General features: G+C 43.3%; 1 protein-coding gene across 3 annotated transcripts in view; it reads left to right on the top strand.

Moving 5' to 3' along the window:
• The window catches only part of LOC139233188 (AP-3 complex subunit sigma-1), a 150,625-nt gene that overhangs the window by 75,965 nt on the left and 50,615 nt on the right, over nucleotides 1-24,045 (top strand). For 2 of the 3 annotated variants that reach the window (XM_070863896.1, XM_070863866.1), the window contains exon 4: nucleotides 4,158-4,229. The exons of the other annotated variant lie outside the window; for it this stretch is intronic. In XM_070863896.1, the coding sequence (XP_070719997.1) occupies nucleotides 4,158-4,229 (72 nt within the window). The remainder of the gene's footprint in view (nucleotides 1-4,157; nucleotides 4,230-24,045) is intronic. 3 annotated transcript variants of the gene reach the window in all.

Consider the following 24,045-nt stretch of genomic DNA (forward strand, 5'->3'; position numbering starts at 1 on the left):
CCCGCCCCTCTCCTCTCTTCCCCCCCCCGCCCCTCTCCTCTCTTTCCCCCCCCCCCCGCCCCTCTCCTCTCCTCTCTTTCCCCCCCCCCGCCCCTCTCCTCTCTACCCTCTCTACCCTCTCGCCTCCTCTACCGCCACCCCTCACTGTCAGAAGCACAGAGAAACACTGACACAGAGAGAGAGAGAACACTGGGGGGGCCCCATCCCATCACACTGTTCAAGGGCTCCCAGTGCTGCTGTCGGTGAGTAGAAACCTAATTTTTTTATTTATTGATTTTTAAAAAAAATTTTGGGTTGATTTATTGATTTATTTATCACATTATTGATGATTGCTCTTTATTTGTAAAAGTGATGTGTTTCACGTTTGTAAACTTCCCTTCCGCCCCCCACCAAATCTCTCGTTCCCTATGCCTGATTTCTAAGTGTAGGCAAGATTTTTCTGAGCATACAAAAATCTACACTTACTCCTAACTAACATAGAATGGAGTATGTTTTCTCTACCCAAACTTGCAAAACAGGCGTTAAGTGGTCGGACACGCCCCCTTTTGAAAAGAAAAATCTGTTCTGAAATGAAACTGTTCTAACTCACTAGAACTGGAGCAAACTAAATGCCGAGAATTGCAATTTTTAAGATACTCCATTCTAAACTAGTTCCTCCAAAAAAAAGGAGCAACTCAGGCCGAAACTTGACCCCATTATGTTGAAAGACTGACATCAGTTTAGATGACTATTTTAAACAATTTTGGTTGTGTTTATAGATTTCTCATTAAACCATACTCTCAATTGATTCTCCGTTCATGTTCTCAATAACATAAACAGGGTTGGGTTATTTAAAGCATTCAAATTTTTTTCCTGAGCACACATGACTGTTTTGTCAGACAGATATTGTTAATTTTCTGAAACATTGACGTCAAAGCACTACTTTGATATTTGGATTGAGTCTTGGGTTTTATGGGGAGATCTTGTATAATTCTGTGGCTATTTCTGGTAGTGAAGTCAATAACCGATTATTGTGAAGAACTTTTGTTTTAAAAAGAACGCAGAGTATAAAATGGAATATTCAGAAACAGCCTTTCCAATTGGCTTGTGTGTATTTGATGTAGATTCATAGAAACATAGAAAATAGGTGCAGTAGTAGGCCATTTGGCCCTTCGAGCCTGCACCACCATTCAATAAGATCATGGCTGATCATTCACCTCAGTACCCTTTTCCTGCTTTCTCTCCATACCCCTTGATCCCTTTAGCCGTAAGGGCCATATCTAACTCCCTCCTGAATATATCCAATGAACTGGCATCAACAGCTCTTTGCGGTAAGGAATTCCACAGGTTAATAACTCTCTGTGTGAAGAAGTTTCTCCTCATCTCAGTCCTAAGTGGCTTACCCCTTATCCTTAGACTGTGTCCCCTGTTTCTGGACTTCCCCAACATCGGGAACATTCTTCCTGCATCTAACCTGTCCAGTCCCGTCAGAATTTTATGTGCGATCCCCTCTCATCCTTCTAAACTCCAGTGAATACAGGCCCAGTCGATCCAGTCTCTCCTCAGACATCAGTCCTGCCATCCCGGGAATCAGACTGGTGAACCTTCGCTGCACTTCCTCAATAGCAAGAATGTCCTTCCTCAGATTAAGAGACCAAAACTGAACACAATATTCCAGGTGAGGCCTCACCAAGACCCTGTACAACTGCAGTAACACCTCCCTGCTCCTATACTCAAATCCCCTAGCTATGAAGCCAACATACCATTTGCCTTCTTCACCGCCTGCTGTACCTACACGTCAACTTTCAATGACTGATGTACCATGACACCCAGGACTCGTTGCACCTCCCCTTTTCCTAATCTGCCGTCATTCAGATAATATTCTGCCTTCGTGTTTTTGCCCCCAAAGTGGATAACGTCATATTTATCCACATTATACTGCATCTGCCATGCGTTTGCCCACTCACCTAGCATGTCCAAGTCACCCTGCAGCCTCTTAGCGTCCTCCTCACAGCTCACACTGCCACCCAGCTTAGTGTCATCTGCAAACTTGGAGATATTACATTCAATTCCTTCATCTAAATCATTAATGTATATTGTAAATAGCTGGGGTCCCAGCGCTGAGCCCTGCGGCACCCCACTAGTCACTGCCTGCTGTTCTGAAAAGGACCCGTTTATCCCGACTCTCTGCTTCCTTTCTTAATGGATGTTGAATGAGCTATTGCATGTTAGAACTAGAAGCCTTTGCTTATTTTAGTATAGTTTGTTTTTACGAATTTTAAGATTATTATACATTTAAAAATGAATTTACAGCAATTTTTTAAAAAGATGAAAACTCAGTAGAAGGTTCATTTTGTACTCTTTAATTGTAATTCTACCATTTTGCTGGGACATGTGTACAGTAATTGAATGTGATTTTTAAGGTCAAGCTAGTGTTAAAGGTAATCTATAGAAGGCCACTTGAGTTAGAGTGAAGAAAACAGTTTGCAATGCTCACATGTTGTTGATTAGTTGCCTTCCAACTGTGTTTTTAATAATTTGATGTAAGTGAAAGTTGGATATGAGTTTTCTGTATAAGCTATTGCCTAACTGAAAGGACAAATCTCATTCCTGAGCTGCTTTACTATGGGATAGTACCACGCTTCTACTTCATCACCCTTGATTGCACAGCTGAAACCAACAACCAGTCGGATTGTGGTTGCACAAAGCCTTGTTGTTGCTTCAGTTTTTTTGCCCATGTTTTTTTGTTTTGAACCAAAGTTGGATTTAATTTTTAGATTACTGAAAATAAAATCATCTGATTCTATAAAATTCTCAAATTTTGCTTGGCACATTTAACATTGCACAAATGTTCTGGGTTGTGAAAAGAAGATGTAGTATTTTGAGACGTGAATATATCCTGATGGCCACTCAACCCAGTAAATCATTGTGTGCAATCTAGGAAAACAAAGTGCAGTTGATATCGGCAAATATGATTCCTATGGCTGGGAGGGGTATGCATTCACTCCAAGGAACAACCCAGAACAGTTTACATAAGCCATGATTTGGTATCTTCCTAACTGAATTTTTTCTCTACTGATGACTGATTTTTACATTTGACACTTTGATTTCTGATGGCTGCTATTATCTACCGAGGAAAGATCTCTGAAAATAAGTATTACCTCCCATAAAACTATGTGGGATAACAAGTATGAATTGACCTACAAGATGCTGAACTATTTCAGTTGTGATGAGCAAGTATAGTTATTGTTGCACTGTGTTTTCACACACTTCCTGAATCTATTGGTCACCAAGGATTTATGAAAGTAGACAGCTTGCTGGAAAAGGTACTGAAAGTGGCAACCAGATGTAGCTGTCCAGACCACCTTTTTAGTCGTCCCCCTGCCCCCCAAAAAATACTAGCGCTTCTTTGAGGGAATTCAGCTCTCCAAAACACTTCTGCTTATTCAGTTTGGTGGTTACACCTTAACCCCTACTTCTCCATAATCACCATCGCATGCTGCTTCATGATCAGAGAGAACTTGCGATTCAAAAATGGCATACTTGTCTGCACCAGTTTGTTTTCCTTTGTTACCCTACCCACAAGATGGAACACTACACCATTCCTCTAACTAATGACAGCTGAGAATAATCCTCTGAATCCAGGTTGCTTGTGTAATATAACCCATCCCCCAGTTCTTGAACTATCTGCAATGATTTGGTAACGAATTTTTGAAACTTCCTTAAGTTATTTAGGAGTCTGTAGTTTTTTTTTAAATTCCACTCAGGAATCGCTTGTGAAGTTGGTCTTCACTGAATCACTTTGACCATGGCTCATAGAAACATAGAAAATAGGTACAGGAGTAGGCCATTCGGCCCTTCGAGCCTGCACCACCATTCAATATGATCATGCCTGATCATTCCCTCAGTATCCCTTTCCTGCTTTCTCTCCATACCCCTTGATCCCTTTAGCCGTAAGGGCCATATCTTATTGAGAAGCTATCATGGATAGTTTCTCAAGTTCTTTTGCTTCCCATTACTGCTGTTCACAAATACTTCACTTTATAAATTGCTTTTTTAGATTATTTGTATAATTGAAATCCAGTTTTGTGTTTTATCTGTTAGCTTTACAAATAAAGGAAAATGACTTTAAAACCAACTTTAAAACTTTTTTTAAAAATTCTTATTTCTTTTGACAGGTGTTTGTGGAAACATTAGACAAATGTTTTGAGAACGTCTGTGAGCTGGATTTAATTTTCCACCTAGACAAGGTAGTATTTGTTGACAATTGGTGTTAGTTATTATATTTGCTATTGTCAATTATTGGAGGGTTGGCCACTGCAGTTAAACACTGGTAGTTCACTTACAACTTTTAAAAGTTTTTAAGATTTGCAGCTGAGAGTCAGGTGCACCTCTTCTTCAAATAGGCAAAGAATTTGGATTGAGAAACCTGTGTAAAAATGCATTGAACAAACACAAAGAAATGTTTACTCGCAGTGGTCACCAGTATGTTTACCAGTGCGTTGATCTGTTTAACAAAAAAAATTCTGTCTTTGTCTCTGACCCCTAGTGTCTCTTCTCTCTCTCCCTGAATTGAATAAACGTTCTGAAGTTTACGGAACACAAAATACTAGCTACAATAGGTAGATAATCACAACAGTAAATTTTTCCCCTGTCAGTGCATGTATGTGCGTTTGCGTGCATGCACAGAGGCACATACAGACACACATTTGACATTAATTAAGTTTTCGAAATTTATCCTCTGGCTTGTCTTCAAATTATTCTGGAAAAACCTGAGTATAAACTTCTAGAAGATAAAGGAAAAATACCCCATCAATACAGTTGACTGGTACTGGTGCATTCTAGGAAATGAGGTACTCTCCACATGCTCAGACTGCACAATCCAAACTCAGCTTAAAGTCACGTGTCTGGGGAAAGTGTCCAATCCAAGCCCAGGCTTTTGGAAAAGGCTGAGATCTTCAAATAAAACACTTTCAGTATTGCCACCACACGCGATGGATTGCCCAAATCTCCGGATTTATTTTTGGCAAAAATTTACGTATGCGCATAAAAATACAGCATTTGAAGAAGAATAGAAACGTAGAAAATAGGTGCAGGAGTAGGCCATTCGGCCCTTCTAGCCTGCACTGCCATTCAATGAGTTCATGGCTGAACATGCAACTTCAGTACCCCATTCCTGCTTTCTCGCCATACCCCTTGATCCCCTAGTAGTAAGGACTACATCTAACTCCTTTTTGAATATATTTAGTGAATTGGCCTCAACAACGTTCTGTGGTAGAGAATTCCACAGGTTCACCACTCTCTGGGTGAAGAAGTTTCTCTTCATCTCAGTCCTAAATGGCTTACCCCTTATCCTTAGACTGTGACCCCTGGTTCTGGACTTCCCCAACATTGGGAACATTCTTCCTGCATCTAACCTGTCTAACCCCGTCAGAATTTTAAATGTTTCTGTGAGATCCCCTCTCATTCTTCTGAACTCCAGTGAATACAAGCTCAGTTGATCTAGTCTTTTTTGATAGGTCAGTCCCGCCATCCTGGGAATCAGTCTGGTAAACCTTCGCTGCACTCCCTCAATAGCAAGAATATCCTTCCTCAAGTTAGGAGACCAAAACTGTACACAATACTCCAGGTGTGGCCTCACCAAGGCCCTGTACAACTGTAGCAACACCTCCCTGCCCCTGTACTCAAATCCCCTCGCTATGAAGGCCAACATGCCATTTGCTTTCTTCACCGCCTGCTGTACGTGCATGCCAACCTTCAATGACTGATGTACCATGACACCCAGGTCTCATTGCACCTCCCCTTTTCCTAATCTGTCACCATTCAGATAATAGTCTGTCTCTCTGTTTTTACCACCAAAGTGGATAACCTCACATTTATCCACATTATACTATATCTGCCATGCATTTGCCCATTCACCTAACCTATCCAAATCACTTGGCAGCCTCATAGCATCCTCCTCGTAGCTCACACTGCCACCCAACTTAGTGTCATCCGCAAATTTGGAGATACTACATTTAATCCCCTCGTCTAAATCATTAATGTACAGTGTAAACAGCTGGGGCCCCAGCACAGAACCTTGCGGTACCCCACAAGTCACTGCCTGCCATTCTGAAAAGTACCCAATTACTCCTACTCTTTGCTTCCTGTCTGACAACCAGTTCTCAATCCATGTCAGCACACTACCCCCAATCCCATGTGCTTTAACTTTGCACATTAATCTCTTGTGTGGGACCTTGTCGAAAGCCTTCTGAAAGTCCAAATATACCACATCAACTGGTTCTCCCTTGTCCACTCTACTGGAAACATCCTCAAAAAATTGCAGAAGATTTGTCAAGCATGATTTCCCTTTCACAAATCCATGCTGACTTGGACCTATCATGTCACCTTTTTCCAAATGCGCTGCTATGGCATCCTTAATAATTGATTCCATCATTTTACCCACTACTGAGGTCAGGCTGACCGGTCTATAATTCCTTGTTTTCTCTCTCCCTCCTTTTTTAAAAAGTGGGGTTACATTGCCTACCCTCCACTCGATAGGAACTGATCCAGAGTCAATGGAATGTTGGAAAATGACTGTCAATGCATCTGCTATTTCCAAGGCCACCTCCTTAAGTACTCTGGGATGGAGTCCATCAGGCCCTGGGATTTATCGGCCTTCAATCCCATCAATTTCCCCAACACAATTTCCCGACTAATAAGGATTTCCCTCAGTTCCTCCTCCTTACTAGACCCTCTGACCCCTTTTATATCCGGAAGGTTGTTTGTGTCCTCCTTAGTGAATACTGAACCAAAGTACTTGTTCAATTGCTGAACACCTAGTTCAAACATTTTCCTCTGAAGAAGTATCCGCTTCAACATCCTTCTGATGAATTTCCATTTACACCCACTTTCTTGACATGTTTTCGAGGGATCCTCTAACCGATTGAAAGTTGAAGGGAATCAGCAGGAATCAAGGTAGACTTACCAATGCCCATACCTGCTCCCCCTCCACTCCTGCCCCCCCCACTCCCCTCCCTAGGTCCGTCTCACATGTTGCACCCAACAGTTATTTCTTGACTGATACTGTTTGTGTTTTTGTAATTGGCCCATTTAGAACAACTGCTCCCGTTTGACAAATAGAGATAAATAAGATGGAGCTGGAGCAAGGGCATATTCACAGGTAAAGACAGAGAGTGAGGTGCCAACAGGCAACCTTTTCCCAGCTCAAACCCGGAGACTGATACCAGTGTCTCACCTGTAAAGTGATCTCTCACCTGTCTCCATGGAGATGGCCATAAAACATCTGGAGACCACTTTATCACAGGTGTAATGATGCAGAGTGAGAGAGGATGGAATTGTACTCGCGTCATCTCTTCCGAATTAGCTATATGCTGTCAGTGGCATACTTTAATTCTGTGGTGTGAGAACGAAAATACAAAACACACACACACAGTTCCCCAAAGTCATAGCCAAAAATCACATGGGAACAGGAGGAAGCCATTCTGCCCCTTGAGTCCCACTCCAGAGACCTTGCACAAAATCCAAGTTGACACTCCAGTGAAGTACTGAGGGCGCGCTGCGCTGTCAGAGGGACAGTACTGAGGGAGCGCTGCGCTGTCAAAGGGACAGTACTGAGGGAGCGATGCGTTGTCGTAACGGCAGTACTGAGGGAACACTATGCCATCGGAGGGGCGCTGCACTGTCTAAGGAGGTAGATTGTGAGGAAAAAGAGACAGAAAGGTTTAGGGAGGCGATTCTAGAGCTTGGGGCCCAAGCATCTGAAGGAATGGCTGTTAATGCTGGAACAATTAAAATTGGGAATGCGCGAGAGGCCTGAATGGGAGGAGTGCAGAGATAAGAACATAAGAAATAGGCCATTTTGCCCCTCGAGCCTGCTCCGCCATTCAATAAGATCATGTCTGATCTGATCCTGGCCTCAACTGCACTTCCCCAGCTGCTCCCCATAACCCTTGACTCCCTTGTCTTTCAAAAATCTGTCTATCTCCAACTTAAATACATTCAATGACCCAGCCTCCACCGTTCTGAGGTAGAGAATTCCAAAGATTCAAGACCCTTTGAGAGAAGAAATACCTCCTCATTTCCGTTTTAAATGGGCGACCCCTTATTCTGAAACTATGCCCCCTAGTTCTAGATTCCTCCATGAGGGGAAACATCCTCTCTGCACCTACCCTGTCAAGCCCCCTCAAAATTTTATACGTTTCAATAAGATCACCTCTAAGTCTTCTAAACTCTAATGAGTATAGGCTCAACCTTTCTTCATAGGACAACCCCTTCATCGCAGGAATCAACCTCGTCAACCTTTTCTGAACTGCATCCTTCCTTAACTAAGGAGACCAAAACTGTACGCAGTAATCCAGGTATGGTCTTACCAACGCCCTGCACAGCTGTAGCAGGACTTCCCTACTTTTATACTCCATCCCCCTTGCAATAAAGGCCAACATTCCATTTGCCTTCCTAATTACTTGATAAGAACATAAGAGATAAGAACATAAGAAATAGGAGCAAGAGTAGGCCATACGGTCCCTCGAGCCTTCTCCGCCATTTAATACGATCATGGCTGATCCGATCATGGACTCTAGTCCATTTCCCTGCCCGCTCCCATTAACCCCTTAATCCCTTATCGGTTAAGAAGCTGTCTATCTCTGTCTTAAATTTATTCAATGTCCCGGCTTCTACAGCTCTCTGAGGTAGTGAATTCCATAGATTTACAACCCTCTGAGAGAAGAAATTCCTCCTCATCTCAGATTTAAGTGGGCGGTCCCTTATTCTAAGATTATGCCCCCTGGTTCTAGTCTTCCCTATCAGTGGAAACATCCTCTCTGCATCCACCCTGTCAAGCCCCCTCATAATCGTATACGTCTCGATAAGATCACCTCTCATTCTTCTGAATTCCAATGAGTAGAGACACAACTCCTCAACCTTTCCTCATAAGTCAACCCCCGCATCTCCAGAATCAACCTAATGAACCTTCTCTGAACTGCCTCCAAAGCAAATATATCCTTTCATAAATATGGAAACCAAAACTGTACGCAGTATTCAAGGTGTGGTCTCACTGATACCCTGTATAACTGTAGCAAGACTTCTCTGCCTTTTATACTCCATCCCCTTTGCAATAAAGGCCAAGATTCCATTGGCCTTCCTGATCACTTGCTGTACCTGCATACTATCCTTTTGTGTCTCGTGCACAAGTATCCCCAGGTCCCGCTGTACTGCGGCACTTTGCAATTTTTCTCTATTTAAATAATAACTTGCTCTTTGACTTTTTTCTGCCAAAGTGCATGACTTCACACTTTCCAACGTTATACTCCTTCTGCCAAATTTTTGCCCACTCACTTAGTCTAACTATGTCCTTTTGCAGGTTTTTTGTGTCCTCCTCACACATTGCTTTTCGTCCCATCTTTGTTTCGTCAGCAAACTTGGCTACGTTACACTCGGTCCCTTCTTCCAAGTCATTAATTTGGATTGTAAATGGTTGGGGTCTCAGCACTGATCCCTGCGGCACCCCACTAGTTACTGATTGCTAACCTGAGAATGAACCATTTATCCCTACTCTCTGTTTTCTGCTCATTTGCCAATCCTCTATCCATGCTAATATATTACCCCCAACCCCGTGAACTTTTCTCTTGTGCAGTAACCTTTTATGTGGCACCTTGTCAAATGCCTTCTGGAAGTCCAAGTACACCACATCCACTTGTTCCCCTATATCCACCCTGTTTGTTACGTCCTCAAAGAATTCCAGCAAATTTGTCAAACATGACTTCCCCTTCATAAATCCATGCAGACTCTGCCTGACAGAATTATGCTTTTCAAAATGTCCTGCTACTGCTTCTTTAATAATGGACTCCAACAATGATACAAAGTTGGGAGAAAAAGCAATGAGTGAGGAGGACGCAAAAAATCTGCAAAAGGACAATAGGCTAAGTGAGTGGGCAAAGATTTGGTAGATAGAGTATAATGTTGAAAAGTGTGAGGTCATGCACTTTGGCAGAAAAAAAGCAAAGAGCAAGTTATTATTTAAATGGAGAAAGATTGCAAAGTGCTGCAGTACAGCGGGACCTGGGGGTATTTGTGCATGAAACACAAAAGGATAGTATACAGGTACAGCAAGTGATCAGGAAGGCCAATGGTATCTTGGCCTTTATTGCAAAGGGGATGGAGTATAAAAGCAGGGAAGTCTTACTACAGCTATATAAGGTATTGGTGAGGCCACACCTGGAATACTGCTTGCAGTTTTGGTTTCCATATTTACGAAAGGGTTTACTTGCTTCCAGGTTCACTAGGTTGATTCCGGGGATGAGGGGGTTGACTTATGAGGAAAGGTTGAAATAGGTTGGGCCTCTACTCATTGGAATTCAGAAGAATGAGAGGTGATCTTATCGAGACGTATATGATTATGAGGGAGCTTGACAAGGTGGATGCTGAGAGGATGTTTCCACTGATAGGGGAGACTAGAACTAGAGTGCGCAATCTTAGAATAAGGGGCCACCCATTTAAAACAGAGATGAGGAGAAATTTCTTCTGAGGGTTGTGAATCTGAGGAATTCGTTGCCTGAGAGAGCTGTGGAAGCTGAGACATTGAATAAATTTAAGACAGAAATAGACGGTTTCTTAATCGATAAGGGGTTATGGGGAGCGGGCAGGGAAGTGGAGCTGAGTCCATGATATTGAATGGCGGAGCAGGCTCGAGGGGCCGTATAGCCTACTCCTGTTCCTATTTCTTATGTTCTTATTTTCCCAACCATAGATGTTAGGCTAACTGGTCTATGGTTTCCTGCTTTTTGTCTGCCTCCTTTTTTAAATAGGGGTGTTACATTTGCAGTTTTCCAATCTGCTGGGATCTCCAGGGGATTTTGGTAAATTACAACCAATGAATTCACTATCCCTGCCGCTGCTTGATGTACCTGCATGCTAACTTCTTGCGTTTCATGTGCAAGGATTCCCAGAACCCTCTGTACAAACGCATTTTGTAATCTCTCCCCATTTAAATAGTAATTTGCTTTTTTATTTTTCCTACCAAAGTGTCTAACCTCACACCCACATTATAGTCCATCTGCCAAATTTTTACCCACTCACTTAACCTATCTATATACCTTTGTAGATTATTTGCATCCTCCTCACAACTTGCTTTCCCCATCTTTGTATCATCAGCAAATTTGGTAAACATACTGGTGGCCACTGCGAGTAAACATTTCTTCGTGTTTCTTCAATGCATTATTACACAGAAGGTTTCCAAAAAAATATACTCGGACCCTTCATCCAAGTTATTAATATAAATTGTAAATAGTTGAGGCACCAACAGTGATCCCCGTGGCACCCCACTAGTCACTGTTTGCCAACCTGAAAATGACCCAGTTATCCCGACTCTCTTCTTTCGGTTAGTTAGCCAATCCTCTATCCATGCTAATATATTACCCCCAAACCCATGAGCTCTTATCTTGTGCAGTAACTTTTTATGTGGCACCTTATCGAATGCTTTTTAGAAATTCAAATACACGACATCTACTGGTTCCCCTTTATCCACCCTGCTCGTTATATCCTCAAGGGTCTCAAGCAAATTTGTCAAACATGCTTTCCCTTTCATAAAACCATGCTGACTCTGCTTGACTGCATTATGATTTTCTAAATGTCCTACTACTTCCTTAATGATGGACACCAGCATTTTTGCAATGGCAGATGTTAGGCTAACTGGTCTATAGTTTTCTGCTTTCTGTCTCCCTCCTTTCTTAAATAAGGGCGATACATTTGCGATTTTCCAGTCTTCTGGGATCTCTCCAGAATCCAGGGAATTTTGTAGATTACAACATTTGCGTCAGCTACTCGCTTCCTTATATACTTATAGAAGCTCTTGCTGTCTGTTTTTATATTTCTTGCTAGTTTACTCTCATAAGCTATCTTTTTTAGTCGTCCTTTGCTGGTTTCTAAAAATTTCCCAATCCTCTGGTCTTCCACTGTTCTTCGCAACATTGTATGCCTTTGTTTTCAATTTGATACCATCCTTTACTTCTTTAGTTAGCCAAGGATGCTTCATCCTTCCCTTGGCATATTTCTTTCTCACTGGAATATATCTTTGCTGAGAATTATGAAATATCTCCTCAAATGTTTGCCACTGCTTTTCTACAGTCTTACCCTTTAATATATTTTCCCAGTCCATTTGAACCAGCTCTGCCTTCATACCTTTGTAATTACCTTTATTTAAGTTCAGGGCATGAGTTTGGGAACTAGCTTTCTCATCCTCAAACTGAATTTGATATTCTACCATGCTATGATCACTGTCCCCAAGAGGATCCTTCACTAGGAGATAATTAATTAATCCAGACTTATTTCACATTATCAGATCTAAAACAGTCTGCTTCCTGGTTGGTTCCACAATGAAGAAACCATCCCGAATACATTCTATGAACTCTTCCTCAAGGCTACCTTTGCTAATTTGATTTGTCGAATCAATATGAAGATTAAAATCGCCCATGATTATTGCCGTATCTTTCTTACAAGCCTCTGTTATTTCTTGATTTATACTCTGTCCTACAGTGTGGCTACTGTTTGGAGACCTGTAGACCACTCCCACCAATTACTTCTTCCCCTTATTATTTCTTATCCCCACCCAAACTAATTCTACAGCTTTACTACTAATTCTGAGCCAATATTATTTCTCACTACTGCACTGATCTCATCCCTCATGAACAGAGCTACTCCACCTCCTTTTCCTTTCTACCTATCCTTACGAAATGGCAAATATCCCTGAATATTCAGTTGCCATCCTTGGTCAGCTTGCAACCACGTCTCTGCAATGGCAATCAGATCATACCCATTTATTTCTACTTGTACAGTCAACTCATCTATTTTGTTACGAATGCTGCGTGTGTTCCGTTGCAGAGCTTTTATTTTTGTCTTGTGTATATACGCTCTGATCCTTTCTGTCACACTCTGGTTATCATTACTCCTATTGCTACCCTGCACTTTTGCCTCTCCTTTCTCTTTTTACATTTCTGCTCATCGGATCCCCACCACCCACCACACCCCCCACCTCGCTACGATTTAGTTTAAAGCCCTCTCTATTTCCCTAGTTATCAAATTTGCCAGCCTGGTTCAAGTGAAGCCTGTCCCAATGGAACAGCTCCCTCCTATATCCGTACTGGTGCCAGTGCCCTATGAATTAAAACCCATTTCTCCGACACCAATCTTTGAGCCACGCGTTCATTTCTCTGATCTTATTTACTCTATGCAAATTTGTTCATGGCTCAGATAGTAATCCAGAGATTATCACCTTTGTGATTCTGCTTATTAATTTAGCCCCTAGTTGTTCATACTCCCTCAGCAGAACCTCTTCCTTTGTCCTATCTATGTCGTTGATACCAACATGGACCATGACAAGTGGATCTTTCCCCTCCCACTCCAAGTTCCTCTCCAGCCCAGAGGAGATATCCTTAACCCTGGCACCAGACAGGCAACACAGCCTTTGGAACTCACGCTCTCTGCTGTAGAGAACCGTATCTATCCCCCTAACTATACTGTCTCCTACCACTACTACTTTTCTTTTTACTCCCCCCACTTGAATGGCCCCCTGTACCACGGTGCTGTGATCAGTTTGCTCATCCTCCCTGCAGTCCCTGCTCTTGTCCACACCGGGAGTAAGAGCAAGGATTGAGGCTCCTCCATCACTACCTCCTGGGTCCCCATACCTGCCTCACTCGTAGTCACACCTTCCTGTCCCTGACCACGGACCAAATTTGAATTAATTAATCTAAGGAGTTTGACTGTCTCCTGGAACACAGCGTCTAGGTAACTCTCCCCCTCCCTGATGTGTCGCAGTGTCTGCAGCTCGGACTCCAGCTCATCAACATGGAGCCGAAGTTCTTCGAATCGCTAACACTTGCTGCAGATGTGGTCGCCGTGGACTTCAATGGTGTCCACCAACTCCCACATATTGCAGCAGTAACACATCACCTGCCCTGCCATCTCTAATGTATTTAATTAGTTAAGTTTTGAATGTTTAATTTTTAATCCTGGTTCTTAATTTAAACCAGTACCCAAGAAAAAGAGTGCAATACTAACCAACCAATCATTTCCTTGCTTTCCTGTGACTTTGATTCTTTCTACTTCTTATCCTCCCAGTCGGTTGGTGCTGCTGTTTGGTGTCCCACTGGGCTGCTTCTCTCGCGCCCTTTAATCACTGCTCCCGATCTTGCTCTGTTTGTTGGCCCGCTCGGATCTCAGATAGTTGTAGGGCTGGAGGAGGTTATGTACCGCAAAGTGTAGCGCTCAAAACCAGAGCGAGGCCAGCCTCCAATGACGCGACAGTGGGGCCACCAATCCACCTACTCCTGCTCAATGTTTCCTCTAAGGTGCGCAGTCATGTATTAATCGCAAGGTCCTGCGCAGGCCGCTCAGGAGCTTTTGTGGCTCGAAAATACTGCACAGCAAATTTAAAGGGACTACACACACAAAAAATTAGAGGGAACATTGCCGCTGCTCCTATATCTTATGTCCGGAATCGGTTAGTGACGGCCGAATGCGCTTCCTGTCTGGGGGCAATGGTCGCAGAACACACTTCCTGTCTGGGAGCAAAGGTCAGTGAGGGGTCAGGAAAAATAGCAACTTGTAATTTCTTATCAAACCTCATGGATTTTTCAGTTTGTCTCCTGATTTATGAGGTGGTGGGGTTGGCACTTTGAAGAAAGTATTTAAAAAATCAATTGATACAGTACAACGTCTCAAATCCGGCTGTCCAAAAATCAGAATTGTCTGAAAACCGGACATTTTTGAGAAAATCCCATTTGATAATCAGTAAAATAAAATCCGGAATTATTGTCCAAAAACCGTTGGGCCATCTAGTTATCGGCTTCGCCACTATGTTTTAAATGGGGTGCGATCAGTCCAAGCCTTACTGAATGACCCTCGACCCAGCCTGACCCACACCACCATTAGTATTTAGTCTTTCTCGGAAAAATCCGAAAATCGGCACAGTGTAGGTTCCGAGGTTGCCGGATTTGAGACATCGTACCTGTATACTCAATCATGTTATTATGAAATGTGTTTTTTGAATTTTGTTTAAATCCTTAGTTTGGTCATTAAAAATTTAAGTTACTGAGGAAATAAATAGCCAATGAGAATTTTCAGCAAGTATTTTGAGGAAACCATTGGTCATGTTGCACAATCACAGGGTGATGATGTGCTCGCACAATTGCTGCTATTTTAGAGTGAGTATCACAGGAAGTGACAGGAAAGCATGCTACCTTTAACATTGAAGATGCCCATCACAGCAATACCAAAGGGAGTAACTGATACTGTGGGTTCTTGTGACCTTTTGATGCAATGCATGGTCCACATGTGATAGATAATGGGAGCTGATTACAAAATGGTTCAGTTGATCTGAAAATAAAGCTGCAGTTGTTTATAAATATCTGAGCATCCTAATTAAATTAGTCTTGAAATTTGTCCCTTTCATATTTATTGTGCACCTGTGTATAATGTATATTAATTGAAATTTTTATCTGAGGACTTGAATCTATTTTTGTTTAGCTTTTGTGCCTCATGACACTGGCTGGAAAAACACTTTATAAAAAAAAACACTCTTGATGGTACTTGCACAATCGGATTTATAATTGTAATATTATCGCTGCAACTTTGAGAATATTTTAAGATTATTGGAAAATTCTATACTATGTCTAATTTCTGCAGTGACTCACAAGATAATCTGATCTGAGGGAGTTCGATGATGCAACCAAAAAAATGAGCCCTGAACAGTTCACTGTCTCAATTTAGACAATTACGTTATTTTAAAATGTTTTGTTTTTCCCCCTTCCCATTTCTGGAAGTTTTCTGATGTTTGACTCTGGTTTCCTGACACTTCCTTCCAATTGAAAGGACCTTTCAGAAGAAATGTATTCATCAGAATAACCACATAATTGCACATCTTACAGTGTGTACTTAATGGCACCTCTCAATCCTTTTTTATTCTGTTGATTTTGAAAGTGATGTTTGGATGCCGCATGGAAGCATGCATGTTTCAGTGACACTGAGAATAGTGATAGATAGCTGTGAGCAGTATTCCCAATTCATGGTCTTCGTTCACAAGGACTTCTGTGCAAATGTCAGGTTCCAAGTTGCCGCTGAGCAGCTCCAGTATTTCATGCTTTAAAGTGACTGGTAAAGTGTAATATTCAGGATTGTGTAGTAGTTCAATTGAATATACTTCCCCTTTATAATGTTTGAACTCATTGTACTTGAAGTATTTCCATTTTTGTATTTTGCTTTTGGTTACAGGAAAATCACTATGATGTTTGTTATACAGATATATATTGTAATTGCTGGCTCTTTGAAAGAGCATGGAATCATAGAAATTCACAGCATGGAAGGCGGCCATTTCGGCCCATCGTGTCCACGCCAGCCGACCAAGAGCTCTCCAGCCTAATCCCATTTTCCAGCTCTTGGTCTGTAGGTTATGGCACTTTTAAGTGCACATCCAAGTATTTTTTAAATGTGGTGAAGGTTTCTACCTGTGCCACCCTTTCAGGTAGTGAATTCCACACCCCCACCATCCTCTAGGTAAAGACATTTCCCCTCATATCTCCTCTAAACCTCCCCCCAATTACTTTAAATCTATGCCTCCTGGTTGTTGACCCCTATGTGCTTCTCCAGGTGCTTCCTATCCACTCTATCAAGGCCCCTCATAATTTTATACACCTCAATCAGTACAACCCTCAACCTCCTTTGTTCCAAAGAAAACAGACCCAGCATCTCCAATCTTTCATCATAGCCAAAATTCTCCAGTCTAGGCAACATTATTGTAAATCTTCTCTGCACCCTTTCTAGTGCAATCACATCTTTCCTGTAGTGTGGTGACCAGAACGGCACACAGTAATCCAGCTGCGGTCTAACCAGTGTTTTATACAGTTCAAGCATAACGTCCTTGCTCTTGTATTCCATGCCTTGACTATTAAAGGCAAGTATTCTATATGCCTTCTTAACCACCTTATCTACCTGGCCTGCCACCTTCAGGGATCTGCGGACATGCACTCCAAGGTCCCTTTGTTCCTCTACACTTTTCCGTGTCGTACCGTTTAATGTGTATTCCCTTGCCTTGTTAGACATCCCCAAATGCATTACCTCACACTTACCTGAATTGAATTCCATTTGCCACTGTTCTGCCCACCTGACCATGACATTGATATCTTCCTGCAGTCTGCAGCTTTCTTCATTATCAACCACACAGCCTATTTTAGTGTCATCTGTAAAGTTCTTAATCGTATCCCCAACATTTAAGTCCAAGTCATTGATATATGCCACAAAAAACAATGGACCCAGCACTGAGCCCTGCGGAACCCCACTGGATACAGCCTTCGTCACAAAAACACCCATCAACCATTACCCTTTGCTTCCTGCCTCTGAGCCAATTTTGGGTCCAACTTGCCACTTTGCCTTGGATCCCATGGGCTTTTACTTTTGTGACCAGTCTGCCATGTGGGACTTGATCAAAAGCTTTACTAAAATCCATATACACTACATCATACGCACTACCCTCATCGACCCTCCTGGTTACCTCCTCTCAGTTCAATCAAGTTAATCAGACATGACCTTCCCTTAACAAATCGATGCTGAATGTCCTTGATTAATCCATGTGTTTTCAAATGAAGATTTATTCTGTCCCTCAGGATTTGTTCCAATAATTATCCGACCACTGAGGTTAGGCTGACTGGCCTGTAATTATGTGGTCTATCCAGTTCTACCTTTTTACAATATACATTAATGATTTAGATGTAGGAATTGAATGTAATATCTCCAAGTTTGCAGATGACACTAAGCTGGGTGGCAGTGCGAGCTGTGAGGAGGATGCTAAGAGGCTGCAGGGTGACTTGGACAGGTTAGGTGAGTGGGCAAATGCATGGCAGATGCAGTAAATGTAGATAAATGTGAAGTTATCCACTTTGGTGGGCGAATATTATCTGAACGGTGACCGATTAGGAAAAGGGGAGGTGCAACGAGACCTGGGTGTCATGGTACATCAGTCATTGAAAGTTGGCATGCAGGTACAGCAGGCGGTGAAGAAGGCAAGTGGCATGTTGGCCTTCACAACGAGAGGAATTGAGTATAGGAGCAGGGAGGTCTTACTGCAGTAGTACAGGGCCTTGGTGAGGCCACACCTTGAATATTGTGTACGGTTTTGGTCACCTAATCTGAGGAAGGACATTCTTGCTATTGAGGGAGTGTAGCGAAGGTTCAGCAGACTGATTCCCGGGATGGCAGGACTGACGTATGAAGAAAGACTGGATCGACTAGGTTTATATTCACTGGAATTTAGAAGAATGAGAGGGATCTCATAGAAACACACAAAATTCTGACGGGATTGGACAGGTTAGATGCGGAAAGAATGTTCCCGATGTTTGGGAAATCCAGAAACCAGAGGTCACCGTCTAAGGATAAGGGGTAAGTCATTTAGGACCGAGATGAGGAGAAACAACTTCACTCAGAGAATTGTGAACCTGTGGAATTCTCTACCACAGAAAGTTGTTGAGGCCAGTTCGTTAGATACATTCAAAAGAGAGTTAGATGTGGCCTTTAAGGCGAAAGGGATCAAGGGTTTTGGAGAGAAAGCAGGAATGGGGTACTGAAGTTGCATGATCAACCATGATCAAATTGAATGGTGGTGCAGGCTCGAAGGGCCGAATGGCCTACTCCTGCACCGAGTTTCTATGTTTAAACAAAGCAGTCATGATTCGTCCCACATCCCTGCTTTTTGTCCATAATCTTGCAAGTTCCTCTTCAATATCTTTGCAATATTCAATACAGCCACCGATACCATCTTCCTCTATTGAACTCTTTCATTGTCCAGCTCAGTGGGACTTCCCTTGCATGATTTCACTTCTGCCTGCCTGAATGGGCCAACTCATCTCCTGCAATGTTTACTTTTTTCCTGCCCCCGCACTATAACTTCCTGAGAAGTAGAGCTGGTACCCAGTGTATATGTGGACCTGACTCCATCTCCCTGAGTGATGTTGCCAAGTGACAGCAAGTAGATGTGGAAGATGGGTGGCCAAGGATAGATCCTTGGGTGACTTCAGAGTTAACAGCACATGGGGCAGGAAGAGAAGCCATTGCTAGAGATACTCTGACTATGATCCAATAGATATTTGTGAACCCAAGTGAGAGCAGTCCCATTGGACTAGACAATGGAGGAGAAGCTTTGTAGGAGGATTGTGTGGTCGACTGTGTCAAAATCTACAGAGTGGTCGAGGTGGGATTGTGCTTCTTGGGCAGTCTCTCGGAGTCGAGGATGACTTAAATAGTGCACCATGGTCACAGGGTCATTTGTGACTTTGATTAGGGTTGTTTCGGTGCTGTAGTATGAACAGAAACTTAATTGGAGAGATACAGATTTGGAGTTGTGGAAAAGATCGGCACAGGTTTGGGAGATTACATCACTTTCAAGAACTTTGCAGTGACTAGGAAGACTAGAATTGGGGCGTTAGTTTGCGAGAACAGAAGGGTCAAGAATGGGCATTTTAAGGGGTGGAATGATTGAGGTTTTGAAAGGCAGAGGGAGCCATTTACAATGTCCATTAGTTTGGGGGCTAGGATGGGAAGTTGAGTGGTCAGCAGTTTAGTGGGAAAGGGGTTGAGTGACAGGGGGTGGATCTCATGGATGAGCTCATAGAACATGGGAGATGGGAGAGGTACAGGTTCAAAGCTAGAGCAGGAGGGAACTTGGGGAATGCAGAGGCAGCTAAATGGATGGCAGGACTGACATATGAGAAGAGACAGGATCAACTGGACTTGTATCCACTGGAGTTTAGAAGAATGAGAGGGAGGAGCGGCAGTTCGAGCAGCACGAGTCCGGGGTGCGTGGAGAGGCCTATAAAGGCCCAACATCGGAGGAGGAGCGGCACTTCGAGCAGCGCGAGTCCGGGGTGCGTGGAGAGGCCTATAAAGGCCCAACGTCGGAGGAGGAGCGGCAGTTCAAGCAGCGCGAGTCCGGGGTGCGTGGAGAGGCCTATAAGGGCCGAGCTTGTGCAGCTCTAGCCGGGAGAAAATGCAAAAAAGAAGCAGAAAGGAATCAAAAAGTGACGTCACAGCCAAAAGGGTAAGTGATTGGCTGGTGATTGGTGAGTAGCTTTTCTTTTTCTTTTTTATATCAGTAAGTAAGGCGTTAACATTGTTGTCACCAAATTAAGCGTATCTAAGGGTTAATCATGGCAGGAGAGCTCGGTCACGTGATATGCTCCTCCTGTACCATGTGGGAACTCAGGGATACTTCCGGTGTCCCTCACGACTACGTGTGCGGGAAGTGCATCCGCCTCCAGCTCCTGACGGACCGCGTTGTGGATTTGGAGCTGAGGGCGGATTCACTCTGGAGCATCCACGATGCTGAGAATGACATGAGTAGCACGTGTAGCGAGTTGGTCTTACCGCAGGTGAAGGGTCCACAGCCAGCTAGGGAATGGAAGACCAGCAGGAAGAACAGTGCAAGGAAGCTAGTGCAGGGGTCCCCTGTGGTCATCCCCCTGCAAAACAGATACACTGCTTTGAGTTCTGGAGAGGGGGATGACTCATCAGGGGAGGGCAGCAGCAGCCAAGTTCATGGCAACGTGACTGGCTCTGTTGCACAGGAGGGCAGGAAAAAGAGTGGGAGAGCAATAGTGATAGGGGATTCAATTGTAAGGGAAATAGATAGGCGTTTCTGCGGCCACAACCGAGACTCCAGGATGGTACGTTGCCTCCCTGGTGCAAGGGTCAAGGATGTCTCGGAGCGAGTGCAGGACATTCTGAAAAGGGAGGGAGAACAGCCAGTTGTCGTGGTGCACATTGGTACCAACGACATAGGTAAAAAAAGGGATGAGGTCCTACGAGACGAATTTAAGGAGCTAGGAGCTAAATTAAAAAGTAGGACCTCAAAAGTAGTAATCTCGGGATTGCTACCAGTGCCACGTGCTAGTCAGAGTAGGAATCGCAGGATAGCGCAGATGACTATGTGGCTTGAGCAGTGGTGCAGCAGGTAGGGTTTCAAATTCCTGGGGCATTGGAACCGGTTCTGGGGGAGGTGGGACCAGTACAAACCGGACGGTCTGCACCTGGGCAGGACCGGAACCAATGTCCTCCGGGGAGTGTTTGCTAGTGCTGTTGGGGATGAGTTAAACTAATATGGCAGAGGGATGGGAACCAATGCAGGGAGACAGGGAAACAAAAAGGAGACAAAAGCAAAAGACAAAAAGGAGATGAGTAAAAGTGGAGGGCAGAGAAACCCAAGGCAAAAAACAAAAAGGGACATTGTACAACAAAATCCTAAAGGGTCAAAGTGTAATAAAAAGGCAAGCATGAAAGCTCGGTGCCTCAATACGAGAAGTATTTGGAACCCAGGAGAGGGCACTGAGCTAGTTAGAGTGGGTGAGAGCGCAGATGAACAGGACCCCAAGAAAAAATGCAAAAGGCAGGATGCAACAGAGCAGAGTAGCACTGGGGTAAGTGTAAACCACAAGGTGATAGGAAGGGACAATATGCATGAATATATAGGGGCTGCAGGAGGGGTCAAAACTAAAAATCATGGTTTAAAAACTAGTATTAAAACACTTTACCTAAACGCACGCAGCATTCGAAATAAAGTAAATGAGTTGACGGCACAAATCATTACAAATGGGTATGATTTGGTGGCCATTACAGAAACGTGGTTGCAGGGTGGCCAAGACTGGGAATTAAACATACAGGAGTATCTGACAATGCGGAAGGATAGACAAGAAGGGAAAGGAGGAGGGGTAGCTCTGTCAATAAAGGATGATATCAGGGCAGTTGTGAGAGATGATATTGGCTCTAATGAACAAAATGTTGAATCATTGTGGGTGGAGATTAGAGATAGTAAGGGGAAAAAGTCACTGAAGGGCGTAGTTTATAGGCCCTCAAATAATAACTTCACGGTGGGGCGGACAATAATCAAGGGAATAATAGAGGCATGTGAAAAAGGAATGGCAGTAATCATGGGGGATTTTAACCTACATATCGATTGGTCAAATCAAATCGCATGGGGTAGCCTGGAGGAGGAATTCATAGAATGCACACAGGAGTGTTTCTTAGAACAGTATGTAACAGAACCTACAAGGGAGCAAGCTATCTTAGATCTGGTTCTGTGTAATGAGACAGGAATAATAAACGATCTCCGAGTAAAAGATCCTCTCGGAATGAGTGATCACAGTATGGTTGAATTTGTAATACAGATTGAGGGTGAGGAAGTAGTGTCTCAAACGAGCATACTATGCTTAAACAAAGAGGACTACAGTGGGATGAGGGCAGAGTTAGCTAAAGTAAACTGGAAACACAGACTAAACGGTGGCACAATTGAACAGTGGAGGACTTTTAAGGAGCTCTTTCATAGTGCTCAACAAAAATATATTCCAGTGAAAGAGAAGGGCGGTATGAGAAGGGATAACCAGCCATGGATAACCAAGGAAATAAAGGAGAGTATCAAATTAAAAACTAATGCATATAAGGTGGTCAAGGTTAGTGGGAAACTAGAAGTTTTCGAACATTTTAAACGACAGCAAAGAATGACTAAGAAAGCAATAAAGAAAGGAAAGATAGATTACGAAAGTAAACTTGCGCAAAACATAAAAACAGATAGTGAAAGCTTTTACCGATATATAAAACAGAAGAGAGTGACTAAAGTAAATGTTGGTCCCTTAGAAGATGAGAAGAGGGATTTAATAATGGGAAATGTGGAAATGGCTGAGACCTTAAACAATTATTTTGCTTCGGTCTTCAGAGGAAGACACAAAAACCATGCCAAAAATTGCTGGTCACAGGAATGTGGGAAGGGAGGACCTTGAGACAATCACTGTCATTGGGAGGTAGTGCTGGACATGCTAATGGGTCTCAAGGTAGCCAAGTCCCCTGGTCCTGATGAAATGCATCCCAGGGTATTAAAAGAGATGGCAGAAGTTATAGCAGATGCATTCGTTATCATCTCCCAAAATTCTCTGGAATCTGGGGAGGTACCAGCGGATTGGAAAGCAGCTAATGTAACGCCTCTGTTTAAAAAAGGGGGCAGACAAAAGCCAGGTAACTCTCGGCCGGTTAGTTTAACATCTGTAGTGGGGAAAATGCTTGAAGCTATCATTAAGGAAGAAATAGCGGGACATCTAGATAGGAATAGTGCAATCAAGCAGATGCAACATGGATTCATGAAGGGAAATCATGTTTAACTAATTTACTGGAATTCCTTGAGGATATAGCGAGCATGGTGGATCGAGGTGTATCGATGGATGTGGTGTATTCAGATTTACAAAAGGCATTCGATAAGGTGCCACACAAAAGGTTACTGCAGAAGATAAAGGTACGCGGAGTCAGAGGAAATGTATTAGCATGGATTGAGAATTGGCTGGCTAACAGAAAGCAGAGAGTCGGGATAAATGGGTCCTTTTCGGGTTGGAAATCGGTGGTTAGTGGTGTGCCACAGGGATCGGTGCTGGGACCACAACTGTTTACAATTTACATAGATGACCTGGAAGAGGGGACAGAGTGTAGTGTAACAAAATTTGCAGATGACACAAAGATTAGTAGGAAAGCGGGTTGTGTAGAGGACACAGAGAGGCTGCAAAGAGATTTCGATAGGTTAAGCGAATGGGCTAAGGTTTGGCAGATGGAATACAATGTCGGAAAATGTGAGGTCATCCTTGGGGGAAAAAAGCAGTAAAATGGAATATTATTTGAATGGGGAGAAATTACAACATGCTGCGGTGCAGAGGGACCTGGGGGTCCTTGTGCATAAATCCCAAAAGGTTAGTTTGCAGGTGCAGCAGATAATCAGGAAGGCGAATGGAATGTGGGCCTTCATTGCGAGAAGGATGGTGTACAAAAGCAGGGAGGTCCTTCTGCAACTGTACAGGGTATTGGTGAGGCCGCACCTGGAGTACTGCATGCAGTTTTGGTCACCTGACTTGAAGCCTTGGAGTGGGTACAGAGACGATTCACGAGGCTGATTCCGGAGATGAGGGGGTTACCTTATGATGATAGATTGAGTAGACTGGGTCTTTACTCATTGGAGTTCAGAAGGATGAGGGGTGATCTTATAGAAACATTTAA

This window comes from Pristiophorus japonicus, chromosome 1, assembly GCF_044704955.1.
Source record: "Pristiophorus japonicus isolate sPriJap1 chromosome 1, sPriJap1.hap1, whole genome shotgun sequence".
NCBI classification, from domain to species: Eukaryota; Metazoa; Chordata; class Chondrichthyes; family Pristiophoridae; genus Pristiophorus; species Pristiophorus japonicus.